The 17,005-nt window shown below is 52.9% G+C and overlaps 1 protein-coding gene across 1 annotated transcript; it reads right to left on the reverse strand.

Annotated features, from left to right (window-relative positions):
* Nucleotides 1-1,155: 1,155 nt before the first annotated feature.
* On the reverse strand, nucleotides 1,156-14,968 carry ARX (aristaless related homeobox). Its single transcript, XM_035115549.3, has 5 exons — nucleotides 14,110-14,968; nucleotides 12,206-12,896; nucleotides 9,315-9,360; nucleotides 6,180-6,517; nucleotides 1,156-2,704 (listed from the first exon to the last, which is right to left on the reverse strand). The coding sequence occupies exons 1-5, from the start codon at nucleotides 14,300-14,302 to the stop codon at nucleotides 2,464-2,466; spliced, it is 1,509 nt and encodes a 502-aa protein (XP_034971440.1). The 5' UTR covers nucleotides 14,303-14,968; the 3' UTR covers nucleotides 1,156-2,463.
* Between the last annotated feature and the right edge of the window lie 2,037 nt (nucleotides 14,969-17,005).

Raw genomic sequence — 17,005 nt, forward strand, 5'->3', positions numbered from 1 at the left:
CGCCGAATCCGAGGCGCAGAGAGCGAGAGAGAGGAAAGGAAAGAGGGAGGGAGGAGACAGTCAGGGAGAGAGACTCGTCGGTGCGCACACCAAAGCAGCAACGGGGCCCGGACCTGGCTTTCCTTCTCCAAGCCGGAAGCCAAGGCCTTGGCGAGCCGCCGTTGCCAGGCCTCGCCCCAGCCCCCGCCTCGCCTGCAGGAGGGAGGCTTTGACGCCGGGAGTCTCGCCCACCAGATCACCAGTCGAGGAGAAGCGATCCGGTGGAACAGCGCTCCATCGCCACCAGCTCCGCCTGGCAAGCCCACCCCCAACCTAAGTGGTCCGATGGTGGTACAGGATGCCACCGAGGCTCCCACCCTCTGGTCTAACACGATCTCCATCTCTCTCTTTCACCTTCTCTGGCTGGAGCAGCAAAGTTGCGGCACCTTCCCTGTCCCTCCCCCCGCCCGCTCCTCTAGAAATGGCCGTGAGTAGACAGCTGCTCGCCTTGACCCAGTAAAGAGGACGCCACATGCAAAGCCCCCCGTGTGCAACATTCGGGATTCCTGTTGCTTTAGGCAGCGGGAAAGCAAAGAGGGGCGGAGGCGAATCGCCAGATCTGGTCAGATAAGGAACCAAACCATCTTGGCCATCAAAAGAATGAAACGGCGCAGAGGCGCTACCGCCACCCCCTTTTTTGTACAGAAAGATCGAAAGTCAGTCCCGTGTTCCATGAGGGTTACTTTCAGGGTAGAGGGCACAGCACTGCAGCTTTACAGCACAAAATTCTGCCCCCGGAGGTTTGCTCCCAGTCTAAGTGTGCACAGGATGAGCAGCCTTGCAGTGCCACCCTATGTATGTTTACTCATCAGTCAGTCTCCTCTGTTGTCATTCCCTGGGAAATGGACATAGGCTACAATCCTATACCCGTTTCCCTTGGAGAAAGCCCCAATGAGCTCAGTGCGATTGACTTCCCAGTAGATAAGGAAAAGATTTGTGCTGCCAACATGTTACCTGCCCACAGCTGACAGCCTGTGCCTAGGCCAGCTTTCCACATCCTGGTGCTCTCCATATATTTTGGACTACAGCTCCCATGAGGGCACCAGGTTGGGAAAGGGGGAGTGTCTTTTAACATTAAAACAATTTGTGATGGGGAAAAATAATATTGCCTAGAAAGCTTGTGAAAGTAATAAAATCTTTTCATTTTTTCCGTTTACATATTTTTTAGGCATATATCAGACAAATATCTGCAAAGCTGGAGAGCTCTTCCTCTGTAGCCCAATCAAGTCCTTGGCACTCTAACCCTCCCCCACCTTGGTGATGAAGCACAATTTACTTCCAATGACGCTGCATCTCCAGGTATCTTTTCAAATTCTTCATAAATGTATATATATATTTTATTTTCTATGGGTATCACTTTACCACTTGGTCGCAAGGGAAAGTGAGAGCAATAACAACATTACACAAAAGCACTGTACCGACGCCCTCTCTCTCTCTCTCTCTCTCTTCGAATCTCTCCCTTTCCCTCTCTCTCTCTCTCTCTGGTTTCAGGAACCTCTACAGTTAATAAGTTAAATAAAGGGTTTGTACATAAATATTTGTCTAGGGACCCTATGATATCTACAACACAGTAAGAATCTACAGAAATGACAAACTTTTACAAACACTACACGGAGTGCAATTGTTATATAACATTTCAAATATACAAAGCTCTGGGTTGCTGTGTTTCTTTTTTCTTTTTTTGCTTTTTCTTATTTTTTTAATAACAATGGTATGTACAGAGCATCACAGTTTAGTGACTTCTTTTTTTTAAAACAGTCCATATTCTAGCACTGTTATTTTTTCCCTTTGGTTTGCTATAAAACCCTTGGTTGGTGTGATGATAGGAGGACCCCTCCACACACAGACAAAAACAAAAAAACAAAAAAAACAGACTCTCTCCCCGACCCCACCCCGCTCCCCTTTTGCCTTATTAAGTGCAGCGGTTCGTTTTCACACAGCATCGCATCATTGGCTTCCTTTTGGCCTGGCCCAAGCAGCATCCTTGGTTTCGACGTCCTCCCAAAGCTCCTCTTAAGATCGGCCCAGGGTGACAAGGCTAGACGTGTGGGAGAGAGAGGGGCGTGGGCTGCGCCGTCACGTCATACCTGCCCTCGCGCCCCGCTCCAAAAGGTCCTCTCTTTCTCCAACTTGGGATGTACTTGGGTGTTCAAGAAACGGATTGACATTGGGGAAGGGGTGGCGGTTGCGTGGGGTAGTCCCAGCCAAGGAGCTTCTCCTGCTGAATGGCCCGAGGGAAGCATTAAAAGCAGGAGCCTGGCTTGCTCCGAGTACCGAACCGGAGGAGAAGCTCTCCGCCGCGGATCCTCGGTCTCTCTTTGTCTGTGTCTGTCTGCTTCTCGCTCGCTCTCCCGTTTTGGTCTTGGGTTTCGCTCCTCCGCCAGGCGATCTCTGGCCGGCATCGCCCCGCCCCGTCGGGGCTGCTTAGCACACCTCTTTGCCCGTGCTGTTCCCGGGGAGGATGTTGAGCTGCGTCAACTGCGCCGCGTGCTCCTTCGCCTTCAACCGCAGCGCCGCGATGCTGGAGGCACGCCGGTCCGCTGCCGCCGTGGCCGGATCCGAGAGACCTCCCGACTGCACGGCGCTCTCCACGGTCGGGGCCGGCTGGCGCAGCAGGGCGGCTGCGGTGGACGCGCTCGTCAGCGGGGCCATGGTGGAGAAGAGCCTGCAAGCCAAGAGGACACACGCCGGGCGGTCAGGGCCGAGCTGACAGTACGAGGCCCGCTCGCCTCCGCGCGGCGCTTCGCAGGAACCTGGCCCGACGAGCGGGTGGCGACCAGGCGAAAACCCCAGAACCCCGTGTCACTAAAAAAGCGCGCGTAACTTCATCATCCGCGTCAGGCTGCTTTAAAAACGGGCCTGGGTGCTGCTGGACTCCAGCTCCCATCAGGTCCAGGGAGTGTGGCTCATGGGCGTTGTAGTCCATTCAAGGGCAAACCCATTTTCAAAGGGAAGGGAACAGGCCTCCGGAGGACTCTCAACTTCCGCTTATACCATTTAAGGCGGAGAGAGCCCAAACCGGGACCCTCCGCATACAGTTGAGACTACAATTCCCACTACTTCTGAGCCGTCACCTAGTTTCCTGGGGCTTTGTAGTTCCACAACTTTATGGGGAGCGTCAAGTTGGCTATCCCAGAATTATAGGGCTGCGAGAGCGGCCAATCCCGACCTGGACAAATGTTGCAACAGCTGCATGCTCTTTGTGCATTTTATCAGTGCATTTATACCGCCCTTCACCCTGTTTGGATCCCGGGGCGGTGTGCAAAACAAGGTCCCGCCTCTGTTCCCTCCCGGGCCTTGATTCGAATCCCGAGTTTTCCAAGCTTAAGGTCTGGCCGGTTCCTATTCGCGGCCCTTCTCGGGGCAGCACTTCTGGCAGCATAAACCAGGCGGGGTTGGAAGAGAAACGCCCAGTCAACGAGATTGTCTGTAAGGCGCCTAATCCTCTCCCATTTGCTAGTGACAGGAGCTCGCTGGCAGCCGACGCTTGATCCTGTCACTTATACTGTGATCAGAGAATAATTGTGTGTTTTTTAACTATTACTAATAATAAATATTAATAACAATCGAGACTTTTAGGTGATGGCTTTTCTCCCGTTCAAGTTTCCCTCTCCTTTCCCGCCACTTTCATCTTTTTGCCAATCTACAGCGGTGGTTCTTTACACTGCCTACTTGTATGTAATCCACGGGCTCTTTCTTCTTGTCCTTCACATTCACTTCTCGGGCGCCCCTCCCCTTGCCCTTCCGATGTCTATACTTTCCTCGGCCCGCCTTATTAGAGGTCCTGGATGCCCGAAGCGGTGTCTGCCGCTCGGCTCCTTCGCGGGGCGGATGCCCACGCCCAGCAGGGCGCGCCGTCCCTGTGGATTTCCGCACAGTGGAATGCCAATTATTCTCCGGCAACCCTAGCATCCCGGCTCAATGACACAATCTTGGAAATGCCTTCCCCTCTAGTTTTCCTTCCTTACCTCTCCCCGGAGCAACCGCTCTGAAGAGAGCAACTGACCCCCTTGACTGGCACGTCGAGATATACAGACTCTCCATTAACCAAGGAGGTGATTATTGACATCATCACGGCTAGGAATTGAACTGTGGGCCTGGAAGGCAACAGGGGCTACATACCAAGCCCGGAGCCGCCTAAGCTCCCGGACTGCGCGCTGGCTGGCGCGGGGAGGGCCTTGGGGAGGATTACTTGGGCGCGCGGGGGGGGTTCCCCGACTCTCTGCTCCTGAAATTCTTCGCACAGCAGCGCAGCTCAGCCCCGAAGTGGGACGGTCTGCATCTTGCTGCTCTCATATGCTACGATTTCAGAGGTGGTGTTTTTTGTTTTGTTTTTTAATATAAATAGCAAAAAGGAGAACCCTATATGCACAGTGGCTTGGCTTTTCGGAGGGCAGTTTCTATGGAAGGTGGAAGCCTTCCTCGAACGCTTTCCTAAAAACTTTTCATTTTAAAAGCAAGATGGAAGCGCGAGGGGGAAAGTCTCTGCTTTCCTCTTCTGCTCCCTTCTCACTACTTCCTCGCTCTCTTTTTTCGTCGCATACCGGTACCTATTTTGATCGCACAGCCTATTAGCCAGGCAGTTTAGTAAGCATTTTACAACTCATTTTTCAATTTGATTGGGGGGGGGGCAAGGGGAGGTAGCGCAAGGGCTCCGGCTGATGCAGCCAGAGAGAAGCGCTCCAAGTGTAGAATCACCGCGGCAAGGAGGGGGCGTGACAGCCCCGCAGCCGCCTGCATCAGCCGGAGCCCTTGCGCTACCTCCCCTTGCGCAAATTGAGTCACTCGGGGGCTTAGGAGAAAGGCAGAAACGCTTTCGTTGTAACTGGGCGGCTCTCGCGTTCCCCCACTACACAAAACTAAATTTTACTTGGATTTTCCCCAACCCTTCTCCAACACATAATTGTGTTAAGTGGCGTCTCGCCTGCGATGAATCTATCCCTTCTTTATTCTCATCAGTAGAGACATCACTGCAGTCCTTTTTGCCCTTCCATTTTCAACCTCTCTCCGGCTTCCATAAACCCCGACAATGCTTTTTTGTTTTGTTTTTTATAATTAGCTATTGACTTATTTAAATTAATTGTTTGGTTATTGTTTAAAGAAAGGGAGCTGCAGTGTCATTTATTTTATTTTATCCTCGACTAACAAACCTGGTTTTCAGTTCAGGTGTAAACCAGACAGGCTATATAGTCACTGCTGTGACTTTTCAGTGGATTTAAGTTGTCTTTATTCATTTTTTTAAATCCGTTTCTCAATTTCTTTTTATGCCTTTCGGTGACTAGTGTGGGATCAAATATCAACAAAGATGAAAGGTAAAATGAATATGTTAAAACGCACATAGGCCATTTTAAAAGTTAAGATTATTCTAATAAACGGACTGTCATCCTATTATCTAAATAATACTATGTGGCCAAGCCATCTCGCTAGAAGAAAATATTACGAGTACCTTCCAGCCAATGTGCTGAAGATCATGGTCTAAATGCAAATGCCAGTGATTGGCCTTTTCCTTTAAAGTTATCTCTATCCAATTAGGGAACAGGAGGGTACCATGCGCTTTGCACACCTTATTATTACAATTATTCGCAAAGCGACTGAACTATTGCACCCTGTCCACACATGGACATCTTTGGGTCATTGTTGTCAGTACAAGGGAGGAAACTCTCCAGCGCCACCAAACCCAGAAGTGCCGGAGTTAGGCCCCGCGAACACTGAAAGGAACTTCTGAAGGTTTGAGCGGGAAACGTCCCAAGTTCTGTAGCAGAAAAAGTTCCACCACTCCTACGCCAGGCCTAGAACACGACCAGACGGGCTTGCTGGATGAGGCCAATGAATGGCCCATGATCTAGTCCTGTGGGAGACAGAGTCACTCTCCCTTCCTGTGCCTTCAGAAGCACCGCTCCCCTCAGACTCACAACCCAAATCTTTTTAATACCAGGCAGGCCAAGATCTGCCTTCGCCATTCCCACCCTCAGGATTCCCATGAGACCCCGCCCACTTTGACTCCGAAGCGTGCAGCCAGGCCTTACGCATGCGTACTCGGGAGGAAGCCCCGCCGCGGCACGTGCGCGCGTCGGTAACGGTCTGCTAGTTGACAGCGTGGGGGGGGGAAGAGGTTTAGGCCGCGTCTGCTTAAAGTTTACCTGCCGAAGGCGGGGCTGATGAAGGCCGGGTGTCGGAACACGGCCGCTCCCAGGAAAGTGCTGAGGCCTAGCGGGGTCCCGCCGGGGGGCAGAGCTGCCGAGCCGGGAGGAGGAGGCGGCAGGCTGGGGAAGGCAGCGGCGGCTGCAGCTGCGGCGGCGGCGGCCGTCCAGGCGGAGTCGAGAGCTGGGTGGTGAGGAGGGAAAGGACTAGCATCAAGGTAGGGACTGAGCGGGTGAGACGCCGACAGGGGCCCAGGGAAAGGCAGGCCGGGCGGGTGGCTCTGGGCGCCGGCCTTTTCCCTCTTCCGCCATTTGGCTCTCCGGTTCTGGAACCAGACCTGGAAGCCAAAACATAAAACAAGAGGGTGGGGAGAGGGGCAAGGCGGTTAGTCAAGCGCGGCCCTCGCGGCTCCTCGGCAGCCCCAGAGACAACGACGACGACGCCTCCTCTTCCTCAGGGAAGGCCCAGCGCTCGCTTCGGCGCCAAGGCCGTCGGGGGACCCGGGCCTTTCTCTCTGGGCCTAAGCGCAGCGCAGGGCTTCCGTGGCGGTTCTGGAGCAGGTATCGTCTGAAGCTACCCAGCGCTCCTGCCTTGGGAGAGGCCCGTAGAGGAAAGGGAACCAAGGGCTTTTGGCTTGGCAAAAGAGAGCCCACCTCTCTGCACCCAGACCCCATTTTGCGTTTCCTCCTTCGCTCCTGCCAGATCGGTGGGCGGGGATGTCTATGCAAAGAGTTTGGCAGAGGGGTGGGAAGTTTCACTGCTGAGCATGCAGACCCAAAATGGGACAGAATTACATGACACTGACATCACAAATCAGTTTTCTCCCCGTCTTCCTTAGTGTCCCCCTCACGGTAGAAATTTAGATGGCAAGCTCCTCGCTGGCAGAGACCTGCTTCTCCCTTCCCCTCCCCCCCTCCCAAGGAATCTGTAAAAGCGCAATGCAAATAGATAGTGCCCTATTAGAAATAAAGACAATAATTAAACGCATCTTGTTTCGCTCATGTCTGGTGGTGACCTTAAAGTGGATCCAGCCCTTGGCCTGGCCAATACAGGATTTATATAGTTCTATTTATTCTGAACGTGAGTTATCGATCAGCTTGAGCAGGCTCTGACTAGGCTGGGCTTCCTGGGCTACAGGTAGAAACACAGGCAAGAGCTCCTCCTTAAGCGGCTGCCTTTCTGTAAGACGCACCTACATAATACAACCAATGCGACTGCATTCAAGCAACCTCGCCTAATGTTCCCCTATTTTCTTCAAAAGCTTCCACGTATACAGCCTTTTCAGCGGGTTCTCCCCCCATACACACCCCGCCTTTTCTCAACACTGTTTGACAGGCAGTTGAATGTTTTCGCCAGCCACACACACTAAACATCATGTTTTCTTTTATGACAATTTTAAACCCATGCCTTCTTAGCGGCACTTAAAGGCTCTAACGCTAATTTCGCAGTCCGTGGAAATTATTTTTCATTATTATTATTGTGGTTATTACGCCATCTCCGCAGCCACCCACACTCAGAGCCACCACCAGATCTCGGGGAGAACGTTCATATTTTGTAAAGAGCTCTGGTCTTTTCAGCGTGGGGAGATGAAAAGCAAAAGGGGCAGCAATAAACAAGCTTCCCTCCCCTTTCCTAGTTATTAATAAAAACAGGGAGGGGTTCCCTATATATTCATATCAGCCATCGACATCTTTCTCCAGTTTGGGAGCCAAAGCACTGAAATACTACCAAAAATATATCCCTCTCCAAATTTGGAAACGGAATAAAAACGGGAGGGCTACTTTCTAAAAGCTAAACAGATTGACAATGCAATCCCATAGGTGTATGCTCAGAAGTAAATCTCGTCGAGTTCAATGGGATTTACTCCCAGGTGATATAATAGGATTGCAGCCTCGGCTTCCACAGGAGGCAATTATTTGGAAAAAGGTTGGGGAAAATGAGAAAGAGCGCCACATATTCGGGGGGAAGGGAGACCGGGACCATTCTCTATCGTTTGTGTTGCTCCTCTAGCCTCTAGGAAGGTCCCAGGGCAGCCAGCCTAGGAGCTGCGGCTCAAGGCAGCGGCAAACGTGACGTCTCGGCGCGTCTTTTCCGTTTCCAACTCAATTAGCAACTTGGCCCCACTGCAAATTCCCCCTCTCTTATTGAATTAATAAGTTTGAGTACACCCAAAGGTAAACCGAGGGGCTCTAATAATTCATATTCCCCTTAATTACATCTTCTCCACTGAATAGGGAGGGAAGGGAGGGCGAGAAAGAAAAGGGGGGTTGTCTCTGTCTCTCTCTTAGTTATTTAACTTTCCCACGACTCATTCCCCTGAGCTGAAAATCCTGATTTGCTGTCACATCTCTGTTTGACAATGGAGAAATGTGTCAACAGAAAGGAGGGGACCGGGCTCTTCATTAGCCCCTCTAATGCGAGAAGCTGTTGTGTATTAAATGAGCCATATGGAATTTATGATGCTTTCGCCGCGCCTGACTTTCAGTGTAAAGTGATTTGCGCGGAGGCAAAAGGCCGCCGCCACCTGTCGGGGGGTTGGCCGAAGAGGGGAGAGTGGAACGCCTGGCTCTTCGCGCTGCGTAGCCTCCAGGCTCGGGGTTGGGGAGCAAACACCTTCTAATAGCATTGCACCGTCGAGCCAAAAACAAAATCGAGGAAATCAAATAGCATTAGCTGACTCTCTTCGGGCCAAGCGGAGAGGAAACCAAACAGCCCCTCCCTGTTTGCTCGAGCGCCAAAGTGCCCTTTGATGGAGGCCCGATGGGCCATTTGAGAGCGCAGGCAAATACCTGCTTCGCGCTGCGTTGGGCTGACAACCACAGCTACCGTAGTTCCTTCATCGGGGTGGGGTTGAGAAGTGGGCAGAAGAAAAGCTGCTGGGCTGGGGGCTTGCTTTCCCCCCCCCGCACAGAGCCGGAACGAAATTAACTGGTTTCAACGAGGGAAAGGGCAGACTGGCACCCATTACCCAGCGTTTGGTCTTAATTTAGGGGTGCGGGGGGAGGAGAGAAGGAGCGAGCGCCTGTTTGGGTTCAAGGGTCTTAAACAATATTTCCTCTTGCCCCCCCCCACGGGGACCCCAAGCCCGCCGAGAGAGCGCTCCCAGTCCGCATCGCAGCTGTCCCTGGACTCACCTGCACTCTGGCTTCGGTCAGATCCAGGCGCATCGCCAGCTCCTCCCTGGGAGGGAAACAAGCAGAAGAAGACACACACGCTCAGGTGAGGCCCTGTGAAGCGGGGAAGCGGGAGAGAAAGGGTCCCGCGGCTCACCGCCTTGGTGAAGGCTACTACTACTCCTTCCTTCTTTGCCCATATAGGGAGAGCCATCCACATGCAAAGTCCCAAACAAGGCCAGGTTCCTGCCCTTCGCTCCAGTTCCTACTGGCACTGACGTTGGATCACCCCGGAATGCCCCCAACACCCCACAAAAAATATACTCTGCACATCCTGTGAAGGCTAGCTTGAAATCGGGTGCACAAAGCAGACTAGAAAAAAAACCCAAATGTCTTGTTTTGATCTGCGTGTCCCTTCCCCACCCCACCCCAACCCCAACCCGTTATTGTTACAAAGGGGAAAATGTTTGGAGGAAGTGAAAAGATGAAAACTTGCGAGCGGGGGCTTTGACAGTCTGCTGGGAAGGGCCGCGACCCCGGCCACGGCCCGGCAGCCCCGCGCGCCGGAGCAAGGCTCCCCCCTCCAAACGCCGCGCCGCGGCACAGAGGAGATCCTTTGAGCTGCAACGCGAGCCCTTCATTGTGATTATTATTGCAACAATTAAGGCAAATCGGAAACCATTACTATGTTAGAAAACTGCTCATAATCTGTTTACCTCGAATATGAGAGCTCCCGGGATAATTGGCTCTCCCTCCGTTAGGAAGAAAAGCGCCGCGCTGGCCAGAGAGGGAGCCTGGCCGGGCTGGAGCGGAAGAGCCAGCTCGCCCTTGCCCAGCTCCTCCAGTCTGCCAACTTTTTAAAAAAGATATCCAGCCCGAGGCTCTGGCTCCTCACACGAGATGGCCGCACCAAAGCCTCTCTGCCCCGATGTGCGGCCTGGCTAAACCTCTCCAGCCTAAACCGGCACATTCCACTTCAAAGACCTTTCCGAGCGAAATCGGAGCTTACGCCGGTCGGGCTTCCAGAGGAAGGGCGCTCCCTAGGCAGGCCGTTGCCTTGTGTGGCTGCAAGGCAAAGCAAGGCAGCATCTTTCGCTCAAGCCGGCAGTTCCGTTTCCTAAGCAAGGGGATCCCGGTGATTTCCTGTGCCACGCCGGCGAAACTGCGTCTTACGCCCGCTGGCTCCGAAGGAGATTCCAGCAAATGTGCCAAAAAATAAACGCTGTTTCCCATTCCATTTCTGGGGAAATGTTCTTCCCCACCCCCCATATTAGAGGTGAGGCGAGCCTTGGCTAACGACTTTAACAGTGCAATAAACTGAGTTGCGTGGGTCTACTCGGAAGTAAATCCCACCGAGTTCAGTGGGTTACTCTGTTAAAATGGGGGCCGGATTGCAGCCCCAAAGAGGAGTAGAATATGGAAGGGAATTAGGGTCACTCTTAAGCCAAAACAAATATCTGTATTCTGAGAATCAGTAATTCCTTTCCTCTTGGTAAATTGCAAAACATTTGCTACAAACATTGCTGAAAGCGACCCTTCTCGGATCCGGATGCGGTAAAAGGAATTCCTGGCACAAGAGGCTTTGCAGCTCAAAACGAAATTCGCCTACTTATTGAGAGCGTAACCCGCTAATAGCCTTATGCTCTCCTCTCCTTTTCTCTGGATTGCAAATGGGAGCATTTTAGGAGTACGGGGGAATCCAAAGAAAAGAAAGGATCTGAAACGGAGTGATTTAAAAATTTAAAACCCACCAAACCACTTAGGCATAGACTTGCAGACAAAATGGGCATCTGCATTATTCTCATTTTCACTGCAATTAAGTTCGTCTCCCAAGCAAATTCTAGTATCTAGTTAACGGGAGGCAGGGATTTCCCCCTTGAAAGCGCAAATGCAACTTGACACCGCTTTAATTCGGATCAAGCCTGATACACGTCTGATACAGCGCTTCAGGGAAGACTAACAGCCCGGTTCCTTTCAAAGTAGCGTAAGCGTGCCCAGTTAGGCTTCCGCTTCAAACCCCTGTAAGGAGCAGACCTCAAGGCAAGACAGTGGATCAGAATGACTTTCTCCCTCCAGACTCCCTCTCCCCTTTAAAAAAATCTTTTTCTTTCTTTCTGGACAGTGCCCAGAAACGTCCTCAGCCGGCCCGGCCGGCGGGCGCTTGGGGCTTCTGCCAAAGCTTTCCAAGCAAGCTGCCATCTCGTCCCATATTTTTAGCCTTCTCAAGCGGAATACTTTGATCTTTTCAAAACTATATCTATCTATATATACGCACGGGGCTTCCCTGCGGCAGGGCAGCACTCCAGCTTCCACCGAGAGCGCTGAAACTGATACCCGACAGACTAGCCGGAGGATCAAGGCAAAAATAGACCCCGGAGAGAGTTTGACAAAGACGCTGCCAAAACCCACCTCTAACCTGTCCTTGGCCGGCGAACTCGGGCCGAGCCACACAAGCCCCTCTCTTCTCCTGTCCTAAGGATATGGTGTCTGGACTTCTGAGGAGAGGGAACCTCAAAAAAAGAATGACTTTTTCCCCTGGACGCGGAGTGGCTTGAAGAAAGTCCTGGGGCACAACGGGGGGAGAAGGGAATTTCCCACCAAATCCTTTCCCCACTCCGTCAGTTTCACAACTTCCCAAGTTATCCCCTGAAAAGCGCACTTTTTCTTCTTGTCGTGTACATTTATCCCAAAGTCCCAAGGCTTCCGATTCTGCCCGCAGACACCGCTCCACCGATTTTAATCTTAAGAGTTTATACTCTTTGTCTCCTTCCAGCCCCGTCTAACTTGAACGAAGAGAGGGCCTTTCGGGCCAGAGGGGCCGCACCAGCTGACTCGCTTTGGGCCCTGGAGACACGCGGAATCCCCAAGTTCGGCAGCTGCCCCCTCCCCTCCCAAACCATCTAGCCACCTACCTGGTGAAGACGTCCGGGTAGTGCGTCTTCTGGAAGGCCCTCTCGAGCTCCTCCAACTGGTAGCTGGTGAAGGTAGTGCGGTAGCGGCGCTGCTTCCTCTTGAGCAGCCCCTCCTCAGAGTCGCTGCCGGCCGATAGGCACACGCTGTCCTCGCCGTCCTTGCCCTCCACCAACTCGTCAACCGGCAGCAGCAGCTCCTCCTTGGGAGAGCAGCCGTCGGCGCCCTCAGTCCCCGGCGCCGCGCCAGGTCCCCCGACGACTCCGACGGGGCCCCCAGCGGTCCGCCGGGCCTCCTTGGCCTCGGCCAGCAGCTCCTCGTCGTCCTCCAGCTCCTCGTCCAGCTCCTCGGCCTCTTCCTCATCGTCGTCGTCGTCGTCGTCCTCGTCGTCGTCCAGCAACTCGTCGTCCCGGCCGGGCCTGCCGTCGAGGCCGCCGCCTCCTCCGCTGGACAGCTCGTCGAGGGCGGCAGCGGCCCGCGGAAAGGGCGCGTTTTCCCGGTACGACTTGCTGCGGCTGATGCTGACTTGTGGCGCCTGACTGATCTTGAGCGAGTCCCAGGACGAGGCGCCCGCCTCTACCCGCTCGGCCCTCGCCAGCAGCCGGCCCCCGCCAGGCCCGTAGAGGCGGCGCAGCTTGGGCGGCAGGTGCAACTCGGCAGCCTCGAAGCCCGCTGGGCTGCCCTTGGCCGGTCCTGCCGGGGAGAGGAACACATACAGACACGCACCCATCAACGCGCCGGCCGGGCACGTCTCGCTGCCGCCCGGCATCACGGACTCCCAGCCGGGGGACCCTCCGTCTGCATCTAGAAACGGGCCCATGGACTCGGAACAAAGGACAGACCGTGCGTCCCCCCCCCCCATTTAGGCCAGATGCTTTCAAGTTTCTAGGCGGGCAGCTGCAATTATTTTTGCCAAACCAGGTCGAATCTCTCCACGTCTCCCTTTCGCGTCCCGAGACCAAAATCCTTCACTGGAAGCTCTATCAAAAACCACCCAAGTAGGAAATGTACAGAGAGATAAATTTGAGGATTGTGCCTGGACGAAAGCAAAAGCTAACTGTTCTCTGCATTAGTTTTTATTCCAACCACTTGCCTTATTAACATTACTATTCTTTTAATGAATGCACTTAAAAGTCCCCTTCCTCCAGCCGACAATCTGACACCTGTCGGCTTCATCAAAAGCATTTCCAGCGGTTCTGCCGGCACCCGAAGATCCCCATGAATTGGAAGGCCGGAGAGAAAGAGGCTTAAAATATTTTAAAACTCTGTATATGCGTGTTGGGGAGGGATCGCTTTTTCTCAGCCCCCTCCAAACACATTCTACCCGGAGCCCCACTTCTTTACAACCCGGAGACCCGCCAAAGGATCCCCTATCTATTCGCCCTCCCAAGCAGGCCTGGCAGCGGAAAGGCGCCGCCGAAGCAGTGATGAAAACTACGCGCCAGGGACCTGCTGACTTGCCGCCGTTACTTGTCTTCCTTCACGCCACCCCCTCCGGAAAAGAAGAGACCCCCATTTGGGGCACCACCTCCCCCCTTTTCCCCTAGCAAGCTAAACGCGACCCCGGGCGTGCCTGTGATGCAGCTGGTGGTGGGAGCTAACCAAAAAAAGAGACCCCAAGAGTGGCGGGGAAGCAGAGTTCCTCCCAGTCAGTTTCTGCCCCCTAACCTTCCCGATCGCCTGGGCAATGAGTCGCCTGCATCTCAGACCCACGCACCCATCCACCCCACTTGCGAGGGCCCCGGCCAAAGCGTGGGACTCCGCGCTCTAGGCCCGCTCTCCAGGCGAAGGATTTCCGCGGAGCTCGCTGGAGCTCCCCAGAGAAACAAAGTTGCCTGACAGAGGCCAGCTTGCCGCCTCGCCTGCCTGCCTTTCTCTTTCCTCTCCCACCCTCGGCTCGGCTTACCTTGGCCGGCCTTGTCCTGCTCGATCCTGCCGGCCAGCGGAGCGAGGCTGGGCGCCGCTCCCAGCAGCCGCATCTTGCACGGGCTCCTCCGGCCCAGGATGCTGTCGATGCAGTAGGACGAGAGCAAAGTTGGCGATTTACTTTTGCATTCGGGCCTGTCGGAGCAGCTCTCCTCTTGGTATTGGTTGCTCATGGCTTTGGCTTGCTCGCCCCTCCCGCGCCGCCGGGTCTGGCCGGGCTCCTGGTGGCAGCGCGTGTGGGCTCCGGGCTCCGGGCTGGGCTGGGCTGGCACCCCTCCCCCCACCAAGCAACGGCAGCAGCGCCGGCAAAGTCGCCCCTCTTCCTGCCCAGGACACTGGGAACAAGTGTAGCGGGTGAGCCGCAATAGCTTGGCTCTTGATTCCCTCTCCTCCACGTGCTGGGAGCCGCGCTCTGATTGGCTCTCTCCAGAGGCTGGGCAGCCTCCGGCTCCCAGCCAAGGGTAAAACGCGGTCCGGAATCCAGAGAGGGGAGGGGGCAGGGAACGGGAACGGGTTGCTTGACAAAAAGTTGGCAGACTAACTTTCCCTGCCCAGACCTCGTCCTTGCTGGGGCTGAAGGACAGGAAGGGATCTGGCGAAGGTCATTTCGTTCAACTCCTCTTCCTTGGAAAAGTTTCCTGCCAATTTAGCACCCTCAGGGATAATGAGCCCAAATAATCCAGACTATATAGAGTTTTAACTATATTATATAGGAAACGGAGTCTTAACTATGTCATATATTCGTCCCGATCTTCCCAAACAACTTATTGTTCCATTCAAGAAACAGCCCTCCTCTCCTAATTTTGTTTTTGTTGTTGGGCATTATTAAATTGTTGTTGTTCTTTAGTCGTTTAGTCGTGTCCGACTCTTCGTGACCCCATGGACCAGAACACACCAGGCTCCCGCAGTTTGGTCAGACTCATGTCACTAATTATTAAATTAGTGAGGGATTAACTGGATTAATTATTACTGCATTCCGTTAGTGCTGATCTTCATCAGGCAGCTCTATAATTTTTTTATACAAGTGCTGCCTAAATAAAGCACAGAGCACTTCTGTCCTGAACTACTTGGAAGTAAATCCCACTATGTTCAATAAACCTCAAAAGTGTGTGTTTAGGATTGCAACATTAATACAGAACATGTGTGGGGGGGTATCTGTACATCGAGTGTGTACACACACACGCATACATTCATGTATAAAAACACAGATTTCTCTCTGTAGCTAGAGAGAAATATTAAAAACACATGAGACTGTTTATCATAAAAAGTTCGTTCACCAACAAATTGGTACAGATTAATCTGCAATGGTGGACACATTTTGCGTACAAATTTCGATTTATCAAACGATTAAAGTGAATTGGTAGGCCTACAGAAAAGGCCACCAGCACGAGCTGGCACGATCACAAGGGAGTTTTTAAAAGGAACTAACGGACTTTCCTCGGGCGATTCCTCGTTATTTGTTCAATCTAGGGTCGTTGTGGCTTTGTTTGTTTGTTAGGCTGCTGCTGTTGTAGTGGATCCAGTATACCGTCAAATACAAACCGAGCAAGATCCCAGAAGAATCCTGTATCTGCCTTCAGAGCGAAGACAGGTCTGTGGCAGATCAGAGATTTGACTGGAATGAAATGGGGGACCAGACGAGATCAAAAGGATTCTGAGTGGCTGGGACTGAGTCAAAGGCTGAAAGCCTCGCTTGAAGCCGGGAAGGTTTGGCCGGCTGCGATTGCGATGGGATTAAACCCGGGACTATCCTCCAGTAGCCTCTCTCTTTTGAAACCAAGCGGGCTAAGGATGCTTTGATGCTTCCACTGGCACCGGCCTCCTCCAACAAGAGTATAAAAGTGCCAGGTATCTGATCCTTCCCAACGGTGGTGGCCGTCCCTAAACCACCCTGATTTCTAGATCCATTTCATTGTCGTTGTTGCTACTTAAAACAAGTATTTTGTCAGGGAGAATTTCCCCTTAGTGTTAAAGCTCGTTCAAAACTGGGGAATAACCATAGCTGCCAAGTTTTCCCTTTTCTCGCGAGGAAGCCTATTCAGCATAATGGAATTTCCCTTAAAAAGGGATAACTTGGCAGCTATGGGAATAACCCCACCACGTTGGCATCAGTGGGCCTTTTTTGGTAGGCAGATGCGGATGTGTAACCGTCGGAGGGCCGGGATCGGGGCCCAATACTGCCGTGTGCTCCGTTCTGCTGCTTCTGAAATACGAGATTCCCCACTGCTCTGCGAAGACAGCGTGAACAGCGGAGGCAGAGCGAGGGAGCAAAAATCGGTTTTTTAAAAAAACAACAACACAAAAATCCAGGTTTTGGACAAGAGGTATACTCCAGGCCTGGTTTTCTTTCTGCTCAACTTCCCTCGTTTGAACGTGTCAAAGAAATTTACAAAGGCATCTACTTGAATCGCTTACACTGGGTATTTAAAAATACAAGGATTTATAATTGGGATCTCTCTGTGTGTGTCTCTCTCTGTGTCTCTCTCAAACTGTAATAAACATCTGGATAACTCTTTCAAATGCTAATGTGCCATCGACGTTCCGGAGCTGCTTTGGCAGAAGCGTTTCATCCGCCACTGGAGATGGAGAGAAAAAGGGGCTGGGAAGTGGAGCGGGGCGCCTGCTCCTGGAGGGGGTTAGCCTCCGCAAAGGAGGGTCGTCCCACAACTGGGCCCGGCTCTCGCAGCTCGTCTCGCCTCGCCCGCGTTGCTTTTGCCCTCTTCCAACTTCTCCTCCTCACAGCGCGACACTTGCTGTGGAAAGGAAATCAAACAGGCTTTCCCTCTGGTTGAAGGCAGAGTTTTAAGAAGACCATGAGGATGGGGAGCAGTTAAAGAAACATGAGACCGCCCTTCGTCTTAGTCTCTCGCGATCCT

Source organism: Zootoca vivipara, chromosome 4 (genome assembly GCF_965207765.1).
Source record: "Zootoca vivipara chromosome 4, rZooViv2.hap1.1, whole genome shotgun sequence".
Taxonomy (NCBI): domain Eukaryota; kingdom Metazoa; phylum Chordata; class Lepidosauria; order Squamata; family Lacertidae; genus Zootoca; species Zootoca vivipara.

Coding starts and splice junctions, on each gene's coding strand:
- ARX (XM_035115549.3), bottom strand. CDS start 14,302: ATGAGCAACCAATACCAAGAGGAGAGCTGCTCCGACAGGCCCGAATGC. Junction 12,897..14,109: donor GCAGGACAAGGCCGGCCAAG/GTAAGCCGAGCC, acceptor TCTCCCCGGCAG/GACCGGCCAAGGGCAGCCCA. Junction 6,518..9,314: donor TGACCGAAGCCAGAGTGCAG/GTGAGTCCAGGG, acceptor TTTGGCTTCCAG/GTCTGGTTCCAGAACCGGAG.